Source organism: Rhinopithecus bieti, unplaced genomic scaffold (genome assembly GCF_001698545.2).
Source record: "Rhinopithecus bieti isolate Rb0 unplaced genomic scaffold, ASM169854v2 scaffold_26302, whole genome shotgun sequence".
NCBI lineage: Eukaryota > Metazoa > Chordata > Mammalia > Primates > Cercopithecidae > Rhinopithecus > Rhinopithecus bieti.
This window is the reverse complement of record NW_016812027.1, coordinates 330,123-349,809: the sequence shown is the minus strand read 5'-3', so window position 1 is coordinate 349,809 and position 19,687 is coordinate 330,123. Positions and strand designations below refer to the sequence as shown.

The following is a 19,687-nucleotide window of genomic DNA, read 5'->3' as shown; positions in this document are numbered from 1 at the left end:
TTTTTGCTTTCCATTTGCTTGGTACAGCTTTCTCCATCCCTTTATTTTGAGCCTATGTGTGTTTCTGCATGTGAGATGGGTCTCCTGAATACGGCACACTGATGGGTCTTGACTCTTTATCTAACTTGCCAGTCTGTGTCTTTTAATTGGGGCATTTGGTCCACTTACATTTAAGGTTAATACTGTTATGTGTGAATTTGATCTTGTCATTATGATGTTCACTGGTTATTTTGCCCATTGGTTGATGCAGTTTCTTCATAGAATCGATGGTTTTTACAACTTGGGATCTTTTTGCAGTGGCTAGTACCGGTTATTCCTTTCCATGTTTAGTGCTTCCTTCAAGAGCTCTTGTAAGATAGGCCTGGTTGTGACAAAATCTCTCAGCATTTGCTTGTCTGTAAAGGATTTTATTTCTCCTTCACTTATGAAGCTTAGTTTGGCTGGATATGAAATTCTGGGTTGAAAATTGTTTTCTTTAAGAATGCTGAATATTGGCCCCCACTCTCTTTTGGCTTGTGGGGTTTCTGCCAAGAGATCCGCTGTTAGTCTGATGGGCTTCCCTTTGTGGGTAACCCGACCTTTCTCTCTGGCTGCCCTTAACATTTTTTCCTTCATTCCAACTTTGGTAAATCTGACAATTATGTGTCTTGGGGTTGCTCTTCTCGAGGAGTATTCTGGGGTGTTCTCTGTATTTCTTGAATTTGAATGTTGGCCTGCCTTGGTAGGTTAGGGAAGTTCTCCTGGATAATATCCTGAAGAGTGTTTTCCAGATAGGTTCCACTCTCCCCGTCACTTTCAGGTACACCAGTCAAACGTAGATTTGGTCTTTTCACACAGTCTCATATTTCTTGGAGGCTTTGTTCATTTCTTTTTACTCTTTTTTCTATAACCTTGTCCTCTAGCTCTATTAATTTGATCTTCAATCACGGATACCCTTTCTTCCACTTGATCGAATCAGCTATTGAAGCTTGTGCATGTGTCACAAAGTTCTTGTGCCATGATTTTCAGCTCCAACAGGTCACTTAAGGTCTTCTCTACAGTGTTTATTCTAGTTAGCCATTCGTCTAACTATTTTCAAGGTTTTTACCTTCCTTGAGATGGGTTTGAACATGTTCCTTTAGCTCGGAGAAGTCAGTTATGACCGACCTTCTAAAGCCTACTTCTGTCAACTTGTCAAAGTCATTCTCCGTCCAGCTTTCTTCCATTGCTGGTGAGGAGCTGCGATCCTTTGGAGGAGAAGAGGTGATCTGGTTTTTAGAATTTTCAGCTCTTCTGTTCTGGTTTCTCCCCATCTTTGTGGTTTTATCTACCTTTGGTCTTTGATGTTGGTGACCTACAGATGGGGTTTTGGTGTGGATGTCCTTTTAGTTGATGTTGATGCAATTCCTTTCTGTTAGTTTTCCTTCTAACAGTCAGGTCCCTCAGCTGCACGTCTGTTGGAGTTTGCTGGACGTTCACTCCAGACCCTGTTTGCCTGGGTATCACCAGTGGAGGCTGTAGAACAGCAAATACTGCAGAACAGCAAATATTGCTGCCTGGTCCTTCCTCTGGAAGCTTCATCCCAGAAGGGCATCTGTCTATACGAGGTGTCTGTTGGCCCCTACTGGGAGGCGTTTCCCAGTTAGGCTACACGGGGGTCAGGGACCCACTTGAGGAGGCAGTCTGTATGTTCTCAGAGCTCAAACACCGAGCTGGAAGAACCACTGCTCTCTTCAGAGCTGTCAGATGGGGACGTTTATGTCTGTAAAAGTTGTCCGTTGCCTTTTGTTCAGCTATGCCCTGCCCACAGAGTCAGAGTCTACAGAGGAAGCAGGCCTTGCTGAGCTGCGGTGGGCTCCACCCAGTTCAAGCTCCCTGGTCGCTTTGTTTACCTACTCAAGCCTCGGCAATGGCAGACGACCCTCCCCAAGCTGGGCTGCGGCCTCGCAGTTTGATTTCAGGCTGCTGCATTAGCAGTGAGCAAGGCTCCATGGGCGTGCGACCTACTGAGCCAGGCATGGGAGAGAATCTCCTTGTCTGCTGGTTGCTAAGACCTTGGGAAAAGCGCAGTATTTTGGTGGGAGTGTCCCATTTTTCCACGCACAGTCTGTCCCGGCTTTCCTTGGCTAGGAAAGGGAAATCCCCCGACCCCTTGCGCTTCATGAGTGAGGCACGCCCCACTCTGCTTCACCTCGCCTTCTGGGGCTGCACTCACTGTCCAACCAGTCCCAGTGAGATGAACCAGGTATCTCAGTTGGAAATGCAGAAATCACCCATCTTCTGCGTTCATCATGCTGGGAGCTGCAGACCAGAGCTATTCCTATTCAGCCATCTTGGACCCAATCTCCGAAGTTATTTATTTAAATGCCTGTCTCCTTCAGTAATCTGTGAGTTAATCAAGTTGTAGGTAGCATGGCTTAACTTTACATTATCAGAATGTAGTACAGTAATTAGTATATAATAATATTGAAAAGTATAAAGAAAAACCCTTAACTATATCAATGTTTTTTGAAAAGCAGGACTGCATCCCACAGATGCTAAAAGCTGTTCCAATATCTCTTCAAAACAAATGTGTTAAAAGCATCTGAAAAATGAAAGCATACATACCTTCAGTGTCTTAATCATAGTTGGATCAGTTGACCTAACATAGAAACTCTTCAGATAAGGTTCGAACATTCCCTAGATTACAAAAACAAATACAAGAATACATTAAGGTACTAATGTGTTCACGTGTCTCTTAAATTATGTGTTCAGAATGTACATACCTTTCTTTGAATTGACATAGTTGCTATATTTTGTAGGACAATATACTGCACCTCCCTAGAAATCAAAACAGAATTATCACTGGGTGTATGTTCCAATGAAACATCTTTGAGTAAGCACTATAATAATGAAAAAGAATTAGCAATAATTTCATAGTGAATGAGACTCTTAAATGTAATATTGAAAAGTTTTTAGTAAATCTTAGACAAGTGCCATTTTAATGCACTTTTCCTACAAAATACCAATAAATTACATGTGATTCATCATGAAGAATAGTTAAAACAAATTTTATGATAAAATACTCCTAAAATATAAAGTTAACATTTTAGCTGCTTTCAACACATCTAAGGAAGGTATCCCTAGTGTTACTGGGGTAAATATGACCACACTGTTATTATAAACTCATTAAATAACTCATTCTTCCCAAGGCAAAGGTCAGATTTAAAAAGCAGTCATGTTATTTTTAGATCCAAATATCTAATAAATGAACTGAATCTGGTATAAGGCTTCACGTGAAAGACCAATTCCAGGTCTTTCTGATAGCCTTTGAACTAGCCATAGGGAAAAAAAAAAAAAAATACTGAGCTAACAAAAGAGAAAAATAATAGCTGGATATAAAGATACGGAGAATACATACACAAAGGAAATGGCATCTCATTTGTTACTAAGCCAGTCAAGAGCTAAAATTGTGGACTAAGTTCCAGTTAAAGGCAAAAATAAATACCTGGTTCTTTCCTTCCAACCCAATTAGTGGAAACAAGCACTCAACGAAAAACACTGTTTCAAATTAAAACAACTAATTACTGAAAAACAGCTAAGGTATGTCAAATAGCTGAAATAAAGGTATTCTTAAACACAGAACAAAAGTCTGAATTAAACCTGAAATCGTGATTCTCATGTTATATGTCATGGAAACTCAATAAATTGTTTTGAATTGTTTACCTAAACCACTAAATTATAAAGAGGTAAAATTAAAGAAGGTGGCATGCTCTGTCTATCTGAAACTAAGAGTATGCAATCTTTAAAATGAGTAGCTATTTAAAACATAGCTCTCTTTTTAGAGTGGAGCAAAGCAGAGTAATTAAATATTCCAGCTTTATAGGAAGCGCAATTCTGGCATAAACTACATTACTTAGCATACACATTGCTCTATATAAAACCATGTATTAATACATTGAGTAAGTCAATCTGATAGTACTTCAGTATAGTTTTTCAGTGATTCCAGATTTACTAAAACTCCCGAACATCATTATTGCCATACCTAAAAATATCAAGCACTAATACTAGGCTACTAGTGTCACCCTAGAATTATGCCACAAAATATTTTCAGTATCTTTGGGCTTGAGGTTAAAAAAAATTTCAGTATTTATAATTAAGTTTGAGATAAACGTATAAAGACTTTTATAATAATCTCATTAAGTATGAAATCTTACTGATTGATAGATTAAAGTATAGTCAGAGTTATACATTAAATGCCTGAAAGATTAAATTTGTTCAAACATTACTTTTGAAGGAATACGAAAGAAAAAAACATATATAAAATCATGACCTACCTATTGCTACGAAGTAAACGCACTAGTGATTTAGAAATTATGCCAGCTTCAGATTTTGGTGATATGTGCCAATACAGCTGAGCAACTGCCATAACCACCTACAAGATAAAGCATAAAAATAACAGGAACTATGAACACCAGAGCACTCTACAACTTCAAAATCCATTCCTACACATTATTTCCTCCAAGTCCTACAAATTCCTGTGATGTAAAATGGAATGTTACTCTTTGTAATGAGTTGAAGAAGTGTCCCTCACCCCCAGTGACCAATTCTATCCTCAGAATCTGATCTTATTTGGAAGTGGTATCTCTGCAGAAATTATTAACGTAAGAATTGAAATGAGATCATGCTGGTTAAGAGCCCTAAATTGAATGAAAGTGTCCTTATAAGAGAAAAAAAGGACAAAAAGAGACACAGTGAAGGCCATGTGAAGATGGAGATAATTAGTGTGATACATACATAAGCCAAGCAATGCCACAGATTGCTGGCAATCACCAGAAGCTAGGGAAGAGATGGTTTCTCCCTCAGAGTGCACAGAAGGAACCAATACTGATTATACCTTGATTTCAGACTTTTGGCTTCCTGAAATATGACAGAATAAGTTTATGTTGTTTTAATCCACTCAGGTTGTGGCAATATGTATAGCAGTGCTATGAAATGAATACATCCTCAGAAAAAAAAAAGAGACATTGCATGACCTGCTCAAGGTTTAACAGCTAGTATGTGGCAAAGCTCAAGACACTCGAAATTCCCATGCTCCTCGGCTGCTGCTCTGAGACTGGGGCTTTTTAAGAATTGTAAGCATGCCTTTCTAAATGAAGCCAGGACAACAGTAACAAGTAGGCTGAAATAAAGAAAACTCAGCACATTTAAGTTACAATTAAAGAAACTCCATTAAAACAAATACATCTACAGCAGTAGCATTTAAAATAATCTTGTTTTTAAAAACACAGAACCTTAAAAATGGCTTTTGGTTCAAAGCCATTATAAGGGTGATTCGAAGACTGGGCACAGCGACTCACGCCTGTACTCCCACCCCTTTAGGAGGCTGAGACAGGTGGATCACTTGCAGTCAGGTGTGAAACCATCCTGGCCAACATGGTGAAACCCCATCTGTACTAAAAATACAAAAATTAGGTAAGTGTGGTGGTACACGCCTGTAATCTCAGCTACTTGGGAGGCTGAGACACGAGAATCATTTGAACCCAGGAGGTAGAAGTTGCAGTGAGCCGAGATTATGCCACTGAACTCCAGCCTGAGCAACACAGTGAGACTCTGTCTCAACAAAACAAAACAAACAAAGGGTGATTCGAATTTCTTTGTCTCAAAACAGAAGAGTACTGCTTCCCCTAAGTGCCTCTACACTCAGATTCAGAGTGACAACTGTAGAGATATAGCTACAGATGTTACTAATGCTGCCTTTGGCTCAAAGGACACACTAATATTAATTTAATTCTGCCTGGTCTATGAAGTTTGAACAAATATATAGCAAAAGTTCTATTAATATATATGCCTAAATAGTATACAGCACAGGAGAACGTTTGAGGTTAAAAAAAGTTTCTTCTAAAACTAAAGAATTGTTTTTAAAAATACAGTATACAAGATTCTAAATTTACTGTTTGCCATTTCTTGTACTTTCTTACAAGTTTGATATATAGCTTTAAAACGTTAGTTGAGAATTTTAAAAATGCAAGAATATCTCATTCCCTCACTTGTGAACTGTAAATATAAGTTAGTTACAAAATAAACTCTACTGAATTTTAAATCTTATAAAATAAAACAATCTCAATTAATGACTGATCTAATCCAAGATTAAATTCTAGTCTTTAAAATTCTAGCTGCCACTTGGCATGCCATCTGTTCTAATATATGAGGGTACTCCAAAATCCGAAAGGACTAAATGAGCCTCTTTTTCCTCAGTATTTAGAAATCCAACAGTTTACAGTCTCTTTGATACCCAGAATTCGACATGTATAGGCTAATCTGTAAACGCCATGAAGAAAGTTCCCAAAGCTTCAAAATCAAAAGAGTAAAAATATACAACCTTATAGGCCTTCGACAGTTACATCATGCCTGTTCATAATAAAGTGCATCCTATAAACACTTTTCTACTCTTAACCATTCATGCCGCTGTCACCTTATTTAGACTGTTAGAATAGCCTCCTAACATTCCGCTTTCAGTATCTATCTCCAGTACAAACTACACAGCAATGACATATTAAATTTCCTGAAAGAAATTCTCAAAGTCTCTCCACAAACTTAAGTATGAGGTTAAAAAAAAACTATCCACAATTCTTCAAAAGTTAGCCTTTACTCATATTTAGCAGCATCCCAAAACAAAGCACCAAAATACACTGACACAAAAAGTAAACCACCTCTATCTGGTACACCATCAAGTAAGCAGGGAACCCAAACAAACTGGGACAAAAAGTACAAACTGCCACTATTTGTTTCACTATTTGAGAATGTTTTTGATCCATAAGTATTTGAACTATAAAATCAGTTTCTAAGACATAGTTAAATGAATAGTGAGTCACTCATAAAGTAGAGTTTAAGATGGCAGATTACAGCTACCTAACTAGCATCTGGCTAAGCTGAGTACATTAAAATATAAGCATATTTTACAACATCCATGAAATAATATTTTTGTTATGACTGGGCATGATTACTGAATAATGATTTGGAAACTAAACTATTAGGTATTAGACAAAAATTGTTGCTGATAACTAGGATACACAAAGCTATAAGCTCTAAATTCTCAAGAATCAGAAAAAATAATGCAAATTCCACGTATTTGAAGTTTTTACTAACTGAACAGAACAATTCATTAAGAACATTTTCTCAGTTAAAATCTTTAAGAACATGTTTAACTAAAATCCGTCAAGCCTAGGATATAACTGCCAGTTAACAGGAAACAGAGAATATAAAAGAATTAAATGACACTATAAAAGATGCAACCATCCCATTCCAGTAGGTATAGCAAAAACAAAATCAAAAAACAAAATAAAAAGCAGCAGCAGCAATCAGACAAATCCAGAAGGACATTCTGCAAGACTAGAGAGGCTTTAAAAGAAGCAATGCATTAGATAATAGTTTGGATAAATCATCCAAAAAGAATAATTTAAGATCAATTGGTATTAAATGAAATGAAATTTTATTGAAATAAAAAGTGGAGAGGACTGAATACAGAAAAAATAGCTTACATTCCACACTGTATTTCCAACTATCCATTACATGTCATTTGGTGTGTAAACAAACAAATGTTCCATTAGCACACACAGACTCACTTACTAAATTGAGGCATTTTAATTGCTGTTTTTTAAAACCAGTGAATTATTTCTTATAAGGATTTTAACATACCGCAGCATTCCTGCTCTGATAAATATACATAGTCCTTATATAGGAGCTAATATAATCCAACCAATTGAGAAACAACTTAGAAATATTTTAAGAAAAGCAATTAACAAAACCACTAAAAAGTAAATGAAGCCCAGTAGGCCAAACCAGGTATTCTCATCAAAACCTAACTCTGCATACCTGGAAATTATGGAAGGCTGAAATATATTTAGGTATTACTTCCCAGACATTAAGTCTCTAAATCTATAGCTTACATTCCACACTGCATTTCCAACTATCCATTACATGTCATTTGGTGTGTAAACAAACAAATGTTCCATTAGCACACACAGACTCACTTACTAAATTGAGGCATTTTAATTGCTGTTTTTTAAAACCAGTGAATTATTTCTTATAAGGATTTTAACATACCGCAGCATTCCTGCTCTGAAGCAAAGGCTTTGTATTTCTAATTAAGAGTCTATGATCTGGATCCATAGTATATGGCTTCTTCCTTTTGTCAGTCTTTTCCTTCTGATCATCATCAGATTCGTAGAAATTCTTTTCATTGTCTTCTAATTCATCACCCTACAATGAAACAAATCCAATTCCAAGATTACTTTAGACCTTGAACAACCCACATATTATATAGGCAAAGAAAACTTTCTTTTAAACATCTACAATAACATTTTACTGTAAAATACTTCTGTTTAGGCAATTTAAAAATATTACACAACCTATATTGAAAAAAGGCCTTGATTTTTCTCATATTTTATAACAAGTTACTGTGCTATAGATGATGTGCTTCTATTGTATTACAAAGTAAAGCTTTGACTATTAAATCCCTATAGAAATACCTATAGCCCCTCAAAAGGAACACATGACCGTTAGATTTTAACAAGGCCTATAATACTACCGAAAACCTGAAAACTATTTCCATAAATTGTCAGCCACTCTGTAACTAGATCAAAGAGCCAAAAAAAGAGGAGCATTGTTTGAATAGTAACATAAAAGAAATTACAGTAAAGTTTGACATGTAAAAACTAGTGTTGTTATTTAGGTCCCTGAGTTGTCAAGAAAATGTCTCAGTTTGAGATTTATAAATATCCACAGGAGTTGATTCCAGGTTTTTGTTTTGAATTCTTTATCTCTGCCAATAAAATATGCCTACAGGCATTTAGTCCCCAAAACAAACAAACAAAAAAACCCCCACACAAACACAATAATAGCCACATACATCCAATTTAACTACTGTTTAGAGGTAACTTCCAATACCAAGTATCTGAAATACACTTTCTGCTTCCAGGAAGATGGAGTAGATGTACTTTTCCCCATCTCTCTCACTAAGTAGATCTAGAAAAGCAGAACACTACATGTAAAACATATATAAAACAAACATAAGAAGACTTTGAAAGGCAAAAAGAAGGAGAACTGGATAGGAACTTCAAGTTCCAAAGAAAGACAGACCAGTGAGTTCCCTGGGTTTTCTTTTTATTTCATATACCCAAACTCAGTGCAGAAGCTGGCAACAAGTGCAGATGAAAGAAACCCCCAGAACTGCTCTCTCTAGCCAAAGGACCAGGAAAGGGGCAGTCTAGCAAGACATAAAACTTCTAGAAGTAACTACTCAAGTGCAGCCGAACACCAGATAAAAATTATGGCCCTACCCCCATCCCCACCAGTAAAGGCTGAGATAGTGATCCTAGACTTCTACCTTTATTAGGCTGTACTGAGATGCCCCAACCACCTCACTGGGTGGTCTCAGAAAAGGCAAAGATGGGATTGAGATTTTCATCTCTGCCAAGAGGTAACAAGGATTCTGATATTGTAGACCAAGTGAGGAGCTTGGACTTCTAAGCCCATCCACTAGTGACAAGCTGACCTTATTCCTCCTCACTGTCATGATGTCAGAGGAGGCTTAGCGCATAGTTAGGACTTGCAGCATCACACCTAGTAGTAACCAAAGTCAGCCCCATCCACACCTTGGTGGTTGTCAGGGAAGGACACACAGAGAACAGTACCTTGTATCCCTGCTAGCCAGACAGCTATCAGAGAAAGACGGTTGGGGAGTCAGAAATCCCACACTCACCTATGGTAACAATAAGTACGATCCCTCTGCGCTGTCAGTGGAGGATGAGCAGGGAATGTGGACCTCTGCTATAATCCAGCAGTAATGAGACAGCACCCCTCTCTTTCCACCACCCTTCTTTGCTAGAGTGGTATCAAACAAAGCCAGTTAACCCGAAGGTTTAAATAAAATCCAGTCTCAAAGTATCCAAAATGTCCAAGTTTCAATTAAAAAATCACTCATCATTCCAAGAGACAGGAAGATCTCAAAGCGAATAAAAATAGATAAGTAGCAGATGCCAATACCAAGATAATAGAAATATTGGAATGATCTGATTATTTTAAAAAAATCGTTTAAAATGCTTCAATGAGCAATTGAGAACATCCTGGTAACAAATACAGAAGTAGAAGGTTTTAGCAAAGAATTATAAAGTCTAGACCAGGCGCAGTGGCCCACGCCTGTCATCCCAGCACTCTGGGAGGCCAAGGTGGGCAGATCACCTGAGGTCAGGAGTTAGAGACCAGTCTGCCCAACATGGTGAAACCCCATCTCTACTAAAAATACAAAAATTAGCCAGGCGTGGTGGTGGACACCTGTAATCCCAGCTACTCAGGAGGCTGAGGCTGGAGAATCACTTGACCCCTGGGAGGCGGAGGTTGCAGTGAGCAGAGATCATGCCACTGCACTCCAGCCTGGGCAACAGAGCAAGACTCCGTCTCAAAAAAAAAAAAAAAAAAAAAAAAATTATAAAGTCTAAAGAAAGAAATAGAAGATAAAGAGACCAAATAAAAAATGTTACAACTGGCAAACACCAGAACCAAAACTAAAAACAATGAATGGGATCAAAAGCAGAGGAGGGGGACAAAAGAAATAATCAGTAAACTGGAACACAGAACAAGATTTACCCAATCTGAACAACAAAGATAAAACAGACTAGGGACAAAAAAAATCAAAACTAAAAAACAGAGTCTCAGGGACCGGTGAAACTACAATAAAAGACCTAACATTCCTTTCGTCTATTAATCAATCCTGGAAGGAGAGGAGACAGAGGCAAGAGCTGAAAGAGAACTCAAAGAAACAATGACTGCAAACTTTTTAAATTTGGCAAATAAAACTACAAATTGAGGAAGCTGAGTAAAACCTAAACAGAATTGAACCCAAAGAAATCCAAAACCTCTGAAAACTAAAGACAAAGAAAAAACAAATCTTGAAAGCAGCATAGGAGAAATGAAACCTTACCAGTAACAGAAAAACAAGTCTAATGACAGCAGATTTCTCACAAAAACCATGGAGGACAGAACACAGTAGACCAACTGATGGAGAGGAACTATCAACAGAGAATCTTATATCTAGCAAAAATATATTTCAAGAATGAAGGGGGAGAAAATCAAGACATTTTCAGATAAAGAAGAACTAGAGTATTTGTCATCAGCAGACCTATCCTGAAAGAATGGCTAAAGGAAGCTCTTTAGACAGAAAGGCAATGATAAAAGATGGAATCTTCAAACATCAGGAAGAAAGAAAGAGTATGGCAAGGAAAAATACGAGTAAATATAACAGTTTTTCCTTCTCTTCTGAGTCTTTTAAATTATATTCGATGGTTGAAGAAAAATTATAACACTGATATGGTTCTAAATGCATGTAAAGGACATACCTAACAAAACTATTTATAAAGTGGAGAGAAAAAAGAGATGAAAGGGAGGTAAGTGGCTAAAAAGTTTGCCCCTTGAAGTGTAACATGAGGACACCAGTAGACTGTGATGGTAAGATGATAAGTTATGCATGTATAATGTCATACCTACAGCCACCACTAAAAAAGCTATACATAGAGATATATTCGTGCTTTGGTAGAAAGATTACTTAAGGCCAAGGTAGAAAGATTACTTAAGGCCAGGAGTTCTAGACCAGCCTGGGCAACAGAGCAAAACCGTGCTTCTACTACAAATAAAAAAATTTTTAAAAACTCAGCCATTCATGGGGGTATGTACCCATAGTCTTAGCTGCTCAGGAGGCTGAGGTGGGAGGATCACTGGAGCCCAAGAGTTTGAGGCTTCAATGAGCCATGATCAAGGCACTGTGCTCCAGCCTGGGTGACAGAGTGAGACCCTGTCTCTAAAAAATTTCAAAAAATATAGGTTTTAATTAATGAAGAGATATATTTAAATTAACCATAGATAAGCAAAGATGGAATTCTAAAAAATGTTGAAATAACCCACAATAAGAGAAAGGAAGACTAGAGAGAACAAAAAACAAAAAATTAAATGGGACGCTTAAGCCTTAAAAATAAACAGAATAAATGTAAATCAGTATGCCAATTAAACGACAAAGGCTGTCAAAGTAGATTAAAACCCATGACTCAACGATATGCTGCCTATAAGAAATTCACTGTAAACATAAAGATAAAGGCAGGTTAAAAGTAAAAGGATGGAAAAATACATAACATGCTAATATTAATCAAGGGAAAACACAATGACTACATTAATATGAGATAAAGTACACTTCTGAGCAAAGAACATTACAACAGAGAAGGACATTATAGAATGATAAAATGGATAATCTAAAATGAAGGTTATATACCATATAATTCCATTTATATAACATTCTTGAAATAACAAAATTATGGAAACAGAAAGATTAGTGGTTGCCAGGGGTTAAAGGCTGGGAGTAGGGTTAAGCATCTGGAAGAAAGTCGGTTTGGCTATAAAACAGCAACATGAAGACTCCCTGTGATAGAAATGTTCTCAGTTTTGACTGTATCAATGTCAATATCCTGGCTGTAATACTGTATTAGAGTTGTGCAAGATATTACCATTGGGGAAAATTGAGTAAAGATTATACAAGATCTCTCTCAATTATTTCTTAGAATTTCATGTGAATCTAAATTATCTTTTAAAAAACATTCAATTGAATAAAACTAAGGAGATAAAAATCAGTAAGTCACTTAAAAGCAATTTGTTGTATTTATGCATTGTTATACATAACAACAAAGAAAATTATCTAAAATGTTTTACATAACAACAAAGAAAATTATCTAAAATGTTTAAGGTTAATATCACTTAAGTATTTTTCCTTTGCTACGTGCCTACAGATTTTACACAATCTTTCCTTAAATCTTGACATAAATATTACTGGAAAACACCTTTCATCAAAAGTACAACTTTTAGGTCTCCCAGAACAGAAATAATATTAGCACAGTAAAAAAATCTTATAAAATTATTCAGAGAAAACTTACAAAATTTATACCCTTTGAAAACAAAAGTATCTGTACTAATACTCATCTTCAAAATTAAACTGGAAATCATAACATTATCACCTTCCTTTGAATACAGAATTCAAAACNTGTTTAAGGTTAATATCACTTAAGTATTTTCCTTTGCTACGTGCCTACAGATTTTACACAATCTTTCCTTAAATCTTGACATAAATATTACTGGAAAACACCTTTCATCAAAAGTACAACTTTTAGGTCTCCCAGAACAGAAATAATATTAGCACAGTAAAAAAATCTTATAAAATTATTCAGAGAAAACTTACAAAATTTATACCCTTTGAAAACAAAAGTATCTGTACTAATACTCATCTTCAAAATTAAACTGGAAATCATAACATTATCACCTTCCTTTGAATACAGAATTCAAAACAAACAAAACTAGTTGTCTTTTAGTGCTTAATAAAAAGACTATAAGTGAGATAAACTTTTATATCAAAGCTGGACTTGAGTGACTGTTCCTTTACGGAGCTCCAGGCTAAAGCAGTTCTGTTAAGTACATTAGTAAACCAATAAAACACAAATAATTAAATGCTCTAAGCATAAGCACTCACCTACAATCTTAAGTCATGGTTAATTAAACAACTGTTCAAACTCTATCTGAAAGTGATACATAATGGAAAGTGCTGTATTAACAGACATAGCACTAGTACTAACAAATAAAATCATCAAAATGTACATAAAAAGCTGCATTTTATAACCATCTACTCATTCTATTTCTTCCTCATTGTTAATTAACATACTTTATAAGAGTTCAATTACATTATTTTAATGAAAGATACATATGCATTGCTTATTTTGCTGTACAAATGTTTAAGATTATGGCAGTATATTATAATAGTAAAACTACAAACCACTGCTCAAGGAAACCAAAGAGAACACAAGCAGATGGAAAAATATTCCATGCTCATGGATAGGAAGTATCAATATCATGAAAATGGCCATACTGCCCAAAGCAATTTATAGATTCAACACTATTCCCATTAAACTACCAATGACATTCTTCACAGAACTAGAAAAAAACTATTTTAAAATTCATATGGAACCAAAAGCAGCTCACGTAGCCAAGACAATCCTAAGCAAAAAGAACAAAGCTAGAGGCATCTCACGCTACCTGACTTCAGACTATACTACAAGGCCACAGTAACCAAAACAGCATGGTACTGGTACAAAAACCGTCACATAGACCAATGGAATAGAATAAAGAAATCAGAAATAAAACCACACTTCTACAACCATCTGATCTTCAACAAATCTGACAAAAACAAGCAATGGGGAAAGGATTCCCTATTTAACAAGTGGTGCTAGGAGAACTGGCTAGCCATATGTGAAAAATTGAAACTGGATCCCTTCCTTACACCTTATACAAAAATTAACTCAAGATGGATTAAAGACTTAAATATAAAACCCAAAACTATAAAATCCCTAGAAGAGAATCTAGGCAATACCATTCAGGACATCAGCATGGGTAAAGACTTTATGATGAAATCGCCAAAAGCAACTGCAACAAAAGCAAAAATTGACAAATGGGATCTAATTAAACTAAAGAGCTTCTGCACAGCAAACAAAACTATCATCAGAGCAAACAGACAACCTACAGAATGGGAGAAAATTTTTGCGATTTGTCCATCTGACAAAGGGCTAATATCTAGAACCTACAAGAAACTTAAGCAAATTTACAAGAAACAAACAACCCCATTAAAAAGTGGGCAAATGATATGAACAGACACTTCTCAAAAAAAGACATACATGCAGCCAACAAACATATGAAAAGTAGCTCAACATCGCTGATCATTAGAGAAATGCAAATCAAAACCACAATGAGATACCATTTCATACCACTCAGAATGGCAATTATTAAACACTCAAAAAACAGCAGATGCTGGCAAGGCTGTGGAGAAATAGGAATGCTTTTACACCGTTGGTGGGAACGTAAATTAGTACAATCATTGTTGAAGACAATGTGCTGATTCCTCAAAGATTTAGAACCAGAAATACCATGTGACCCAGCAATCCCATTATTGGGTATATACCCAAAAGAGTATAAATCATTCCACAAAGATACATGCACGCATATGTTCATTACAGCACTATTCACAATAGCAAAGACACGGAATCTACCCAAATGCTCATCAATGATAGACTACATAAAGAAAATGTGGTGTATATACACCATGGAATACTATGCAGCCATAAAAAGGAATGAGATCATGTCCTTTGCAGGGACATGGAAGAAGCTGGAAGCCATTATTCTCAGCAAACTAATGCAGGAATAAAAAACCAAACACCACATGTTCTCACTTATAAGTGAAAACTGAACAATGTGAACACATGGACACAGGAAGGGGAACAACACTTACTGGGGCCTGTCAGGGGAGGGTTAGTGGGGAGAGCATTAGGGAAAAGAGCTAAAGGATGCTGGGCTTAATACCTGGGTGATGTATTGATAGGTGCAGCAAACCACCATGGCACACGTTTACCTATGTAATAAACCTGCACATCCTGCACATGTACCCTGGAACTTAAAAAATAATAATAAAATTATTTTTAAAAAATTTTTAAAGACTCAAGTAAATGTTTCTATAGTGTCATCTATGAACATACCATCATACAGGTATTTGAGTTCACTTCCATTAGAAACATGTTTTTATATGGTTTGATTTTAATATGCATTTACAAAAATATGAACACTTTACAGAGGATTACTTGCATTACTGTATTTCTTCAATATGTATTTAATTCAAAGGATGGCATTTTTAATGACTATAATTAAAGGTCGATGAATCATTATCTTATTAAAATTTAGTAATGTTTCATAACATATATGGTTCATAACTGATGCAACTGCTTCCTACTGATGAATTTTTTTTACAGTTTTAAAAAATTACGCAGCCAGGCATGGTGGCTCACACCTATAATCCCAGCACTTTGGGAGGCCAAGGCAGGCGGATCACCTGAGGTCAGGAGTTCGAGACCAACCTGGCCAACATGGTGAAACCTCACCTCTACTTAAAATACAAAAATTAGCCAGGCGTGGTGGCTCATGCCTGTAGTCCAAGATACTTGGGAGGCTGAGGCAGGAGAATTGCTTGAACCCGGGACACAGAGGTTGCAGTGAGCCAAGATCACGCCACTGTACTCCAGACTGGATGACAGAGCAAGACTCCATCTCAAATAAAATAAAATAAAAATTATGCAAACATTAATAAAATATTAACAATAAGATTTCAAAAGAATAATTTTCATTAGGATCTTTTCCACATGATTCAATGATCTTATTTTGCTACTAACAAAACTTCTACAAATTAACATACAATATTACAGAAATTGTAATTTCCTAAAATAAAAGGGATTATTTGAAATAACAAAGTTTTTATAATGGGATTATGAGCTAACAAACATGAAGAACATGTTGCTTATAGCTAAAATAATTCATGTCAATTATCATTTAAAAACATTCCCCTCAGAAGAAATTCTCTTATACTTTTATGAAATTTCAGTTTGGTTCCACTGCTATGAGAACATCATGACATAGCTTCTTAGATCCAGCTCTCCTGGTTACTAGCTATAAGCATGTACCAATCACATAATTCTCTAAGTTGGAACCAAGCAGAGAAAAAATTGACAAGTGACGGGTGGACGTTTTTATGAGGTTAATGAAATGAAGGAGATGAGGCTTTCTTGGAGGATGAGAATGAATCTCCAACAACATATTTGAATCTGTGTTGCTGTGGACTATGTATCTCAGGTTTTTAATGAATCAGAACAGACATTAGTCCAAACAGAATGGATGCTAGATACGTACACAGTATACAGGTATATCTGGACACACCAGCAGTTCAATATAAGTGCTGGCTCTTTGACCGTGACAAATCACTCAACCTTTCCTTGTCTTGATTTTTTTCCTTGTCTTGGTTTACTCATCTATAAAAGCAGTGTCTATATCATTAAAGTGTTTATAAAGATTGAATCAGTTTATTGAACATTATACAAGCACTTAGTGCCTGATACAAATTAAAGTACACAAATAGTGGCTATTGCCACTGCTTCTATTATTAAGAAACTGTCTTTCTAGAAGCTAAGTAATTGAAACTATTACTATGCCTCAAATTCAATATCCCTAGATGCCAAATAAGAAAAACAGTTTCCCCCCTAAAATTACCCCTCAGAAAGAAGTTGCCTCATACTTCAGGATTTACGAATGTATTATGAGGCTCTTACACAACTGCTTCATTTTGAACCATAATGTATTGTTTGGGGAACTCATTACACTGAAACAACTTCAATCAATGCTAGTTTATGGATACTTAAAAGGAGTTACAGATGACAGTGATAAAAGACGTCATTTTAAGTAAGCCTTTAGAGAAGACTTTTTAAAAACAGGCAATATTTCTAAGAATGGCTAAACAGACAACTCAGAACAACCAGCTGTCAGTGAGAACTAGAAAAGCTGGGGAAAAGTTAAGAAACCTGTTTGAAGGCACTGGAGGGCTAAAAGAACAGTGATGAATTATGCAAACAAGGCCCAGAAGACGTAGTAAATCTAGAAACCTAGAATTCCCATTGGCTTTTGGAATTGCTTTTCCAAAAAAAAAAAAAAAAAGTGTTAATTAGACAAGAGGAAGCTGAGAGGCCTAAAAGCTGAGTAGATCTTTCAGCAGATTCACAAAAACGCAGTAACAAAAGGCAGAGGCCAGGATCTGCCAAAAATTACAATCCTGCTAACTCTTCTAGTCTTTGGTTTAAAAGATAAAGTCTATATCTTGCGGAGTAATGATGGTCAGATTAAAGCCCAGCTTAAATCATCTCAATCCACAACTGAGGTGAGTAAGTGAACTCAAGATTGTTGAATCCCTTCCCTAGAACCACAGATAGAACAAAATCCATCATCCAAAGCTTCAAACTAGTCCAACAATTTATCAAAAAGGACATGGTGGTTTCACTAAGGGTAAGGATACTGTTTCTTTCGGGGAGGAAAAGATTATTAAGTGAAGGGTAGCAAGAGGGGGACTTATGAAGTATACTGATAATTACTGTTTCTCAATCTAGGTATTTGTATTCAGTTTATGAAAATTATAAAGTCATTTGCAGTATATGTTTCGCTCTTATTACCCAGGCTGGAATGCAATGGCACGATCTCAGCTCACTGCAACCTCCACCTCCTGGGTTCAAGCAATTCTCCTGCCTCAGCCTTCTGAGTAGCTAGGGTTACAGGCATGCACCACCACGCCCAGCTAGCTAATTCTGTATTTTTAGTAGAGACGGAGTTTCTCCACGTTGGTCAGGCTGGTCTCGAACTCCCAACCTCAGCTCATCTGCCCACCTCAGCTTCCCAAAGTGCTGGGATTACCGGCGTGAGCCACTGCACCCAGTCTGCAGTATATATTTCTACTTCAATAAAATGTCTTTATTACATACAAGAAAAAAAGACAAAAACATAAATATAAACCAAGAGGAAAAGAAAAGAAAATAGGGAATCTAGAAGTGAGATTGGCAGACGTAATTTTAAGTGAACTATATTATGAACTGAACAATTCTGTCCTCCCACAAATTCATATAATGAAATCCTAGGCCAGGCACAGGGGCTAACACCTGTAATCCCAGCACTTTGGGAGGCCAAGGTGGGTGGATCACCTGAGGTCAGGAGTTCGAGACAAGCCTGGCCAACATGGTAAAACCCCATCTCTACTAAAAATACAAAAATTAGCCATGCATGGTGGCGCACGTGTGTAATCCCTGCTACTCCAGAGGCTGAGGCAGAAGAATCACTTGAACCTGGGAGGCGGTGGTTGCAGTGAGCCAAGATTGCACCACTGCACTCCAGCCTGGGCGACAGAGCGAGACTCTATCTCCAAAAATAAAAATAAAAGAAAGAAAGAAAGAAATCCTAATACCCGGTGTGATGGGGATAGGACTAGGATACTATCCCCTAGTATCCAGGATAGGAGGATGGGGCCTTTAAAGGTGATTAGGTCATGCAGACGGAACGCTCATAAATGGAATTAGTGCCATCACAAAACGAACCTCAGAGAGCTTTCTGGCCTTTTTTTCCCATCATGTGAAGAAGACAGTCATCTATCTATCAACCAAGAAGTAGACCCTCACCAGACACCAAATCTGTCAGAGCCTTGATCCCATACTCCCAGTCTCCAGAACTGTGAGAAATAAATGTTTATTGTTTAACTCATCCAATCTAGGATATTTTTGTTATAGTAGCTCAAACTAAGAGAGACTATAAAACAACTATGATTAATATGTTCAAGGAATTGAGTGGTAAGATCAAGCTTTACGGCAGATAATGCAACACAATATAATTTTCAGAAAACTCAGACATATTTTATATTGTGTTTATATAAAGCAGTAGACTTTCAGTGACCACTTACAGAGTTCTTTAAATTCAGTAATATTTTTAAAATTTCAACTTAACTGATTTTACCTTTGTGATACTTTTGACATATCAGTTAGAGGAAGATTTGTGCTCTGTTAGAGATAATAGCCCAGATACTTCAGTAAGTTAAGTAGAAGAATCGAAGTTTATTATCTGAGAGGACTGTGAATGGTTTCAAAAGTAATCATTCTTATTTAACATGTTAACTATATGATGAAATGAATTTTACTTTCTCCTTGTCCAGAAACAGAATAGTTAAATAAGACAAACCAGATATATTAAAGAAAATGTTTAGTCTGCTTAAGAGTAAAATAAATGAATTTGAAAGACT

At 36.5% G+C, this 19,687-nt stretch overlaps 1 protein-coding gene across 1 annotated transcript in view; it reads right to left on the bottom strand.

The window, feature by feature from the left end:
- The window catches only part of AP3B1 (adaptor related protein complex 3 subunit beta 1), a 306,794-nt gene that overhangs the window by 175,013 nt on the left and 112,094 nt on the right, over window positions 1–19,687 (bottom strand). Inside the window, exons 8-11 of the mRNA XM_017895526.1 lie at window positions 8,065–8,220; window positions 4,296–4,393; window positions 2,745–2,799; window positions 2,587–2,658 (exon numbers count right to left, since the gene is read on the bottom strand). Coding sequence (XP_017751015.1) covers window positions 2,587–2,658; window positions 2,745–2,799; window positions 4,296–4,393; window positions 8,065–8,220 — 381 coding nt within the window. The remainder of the gene's footprint in view (window positions 1–2,586; window positions 2,659–2,744; window positions 2,800–4,295; window positions 4,394–8,064; window positions 8,221–19,687) is intronic.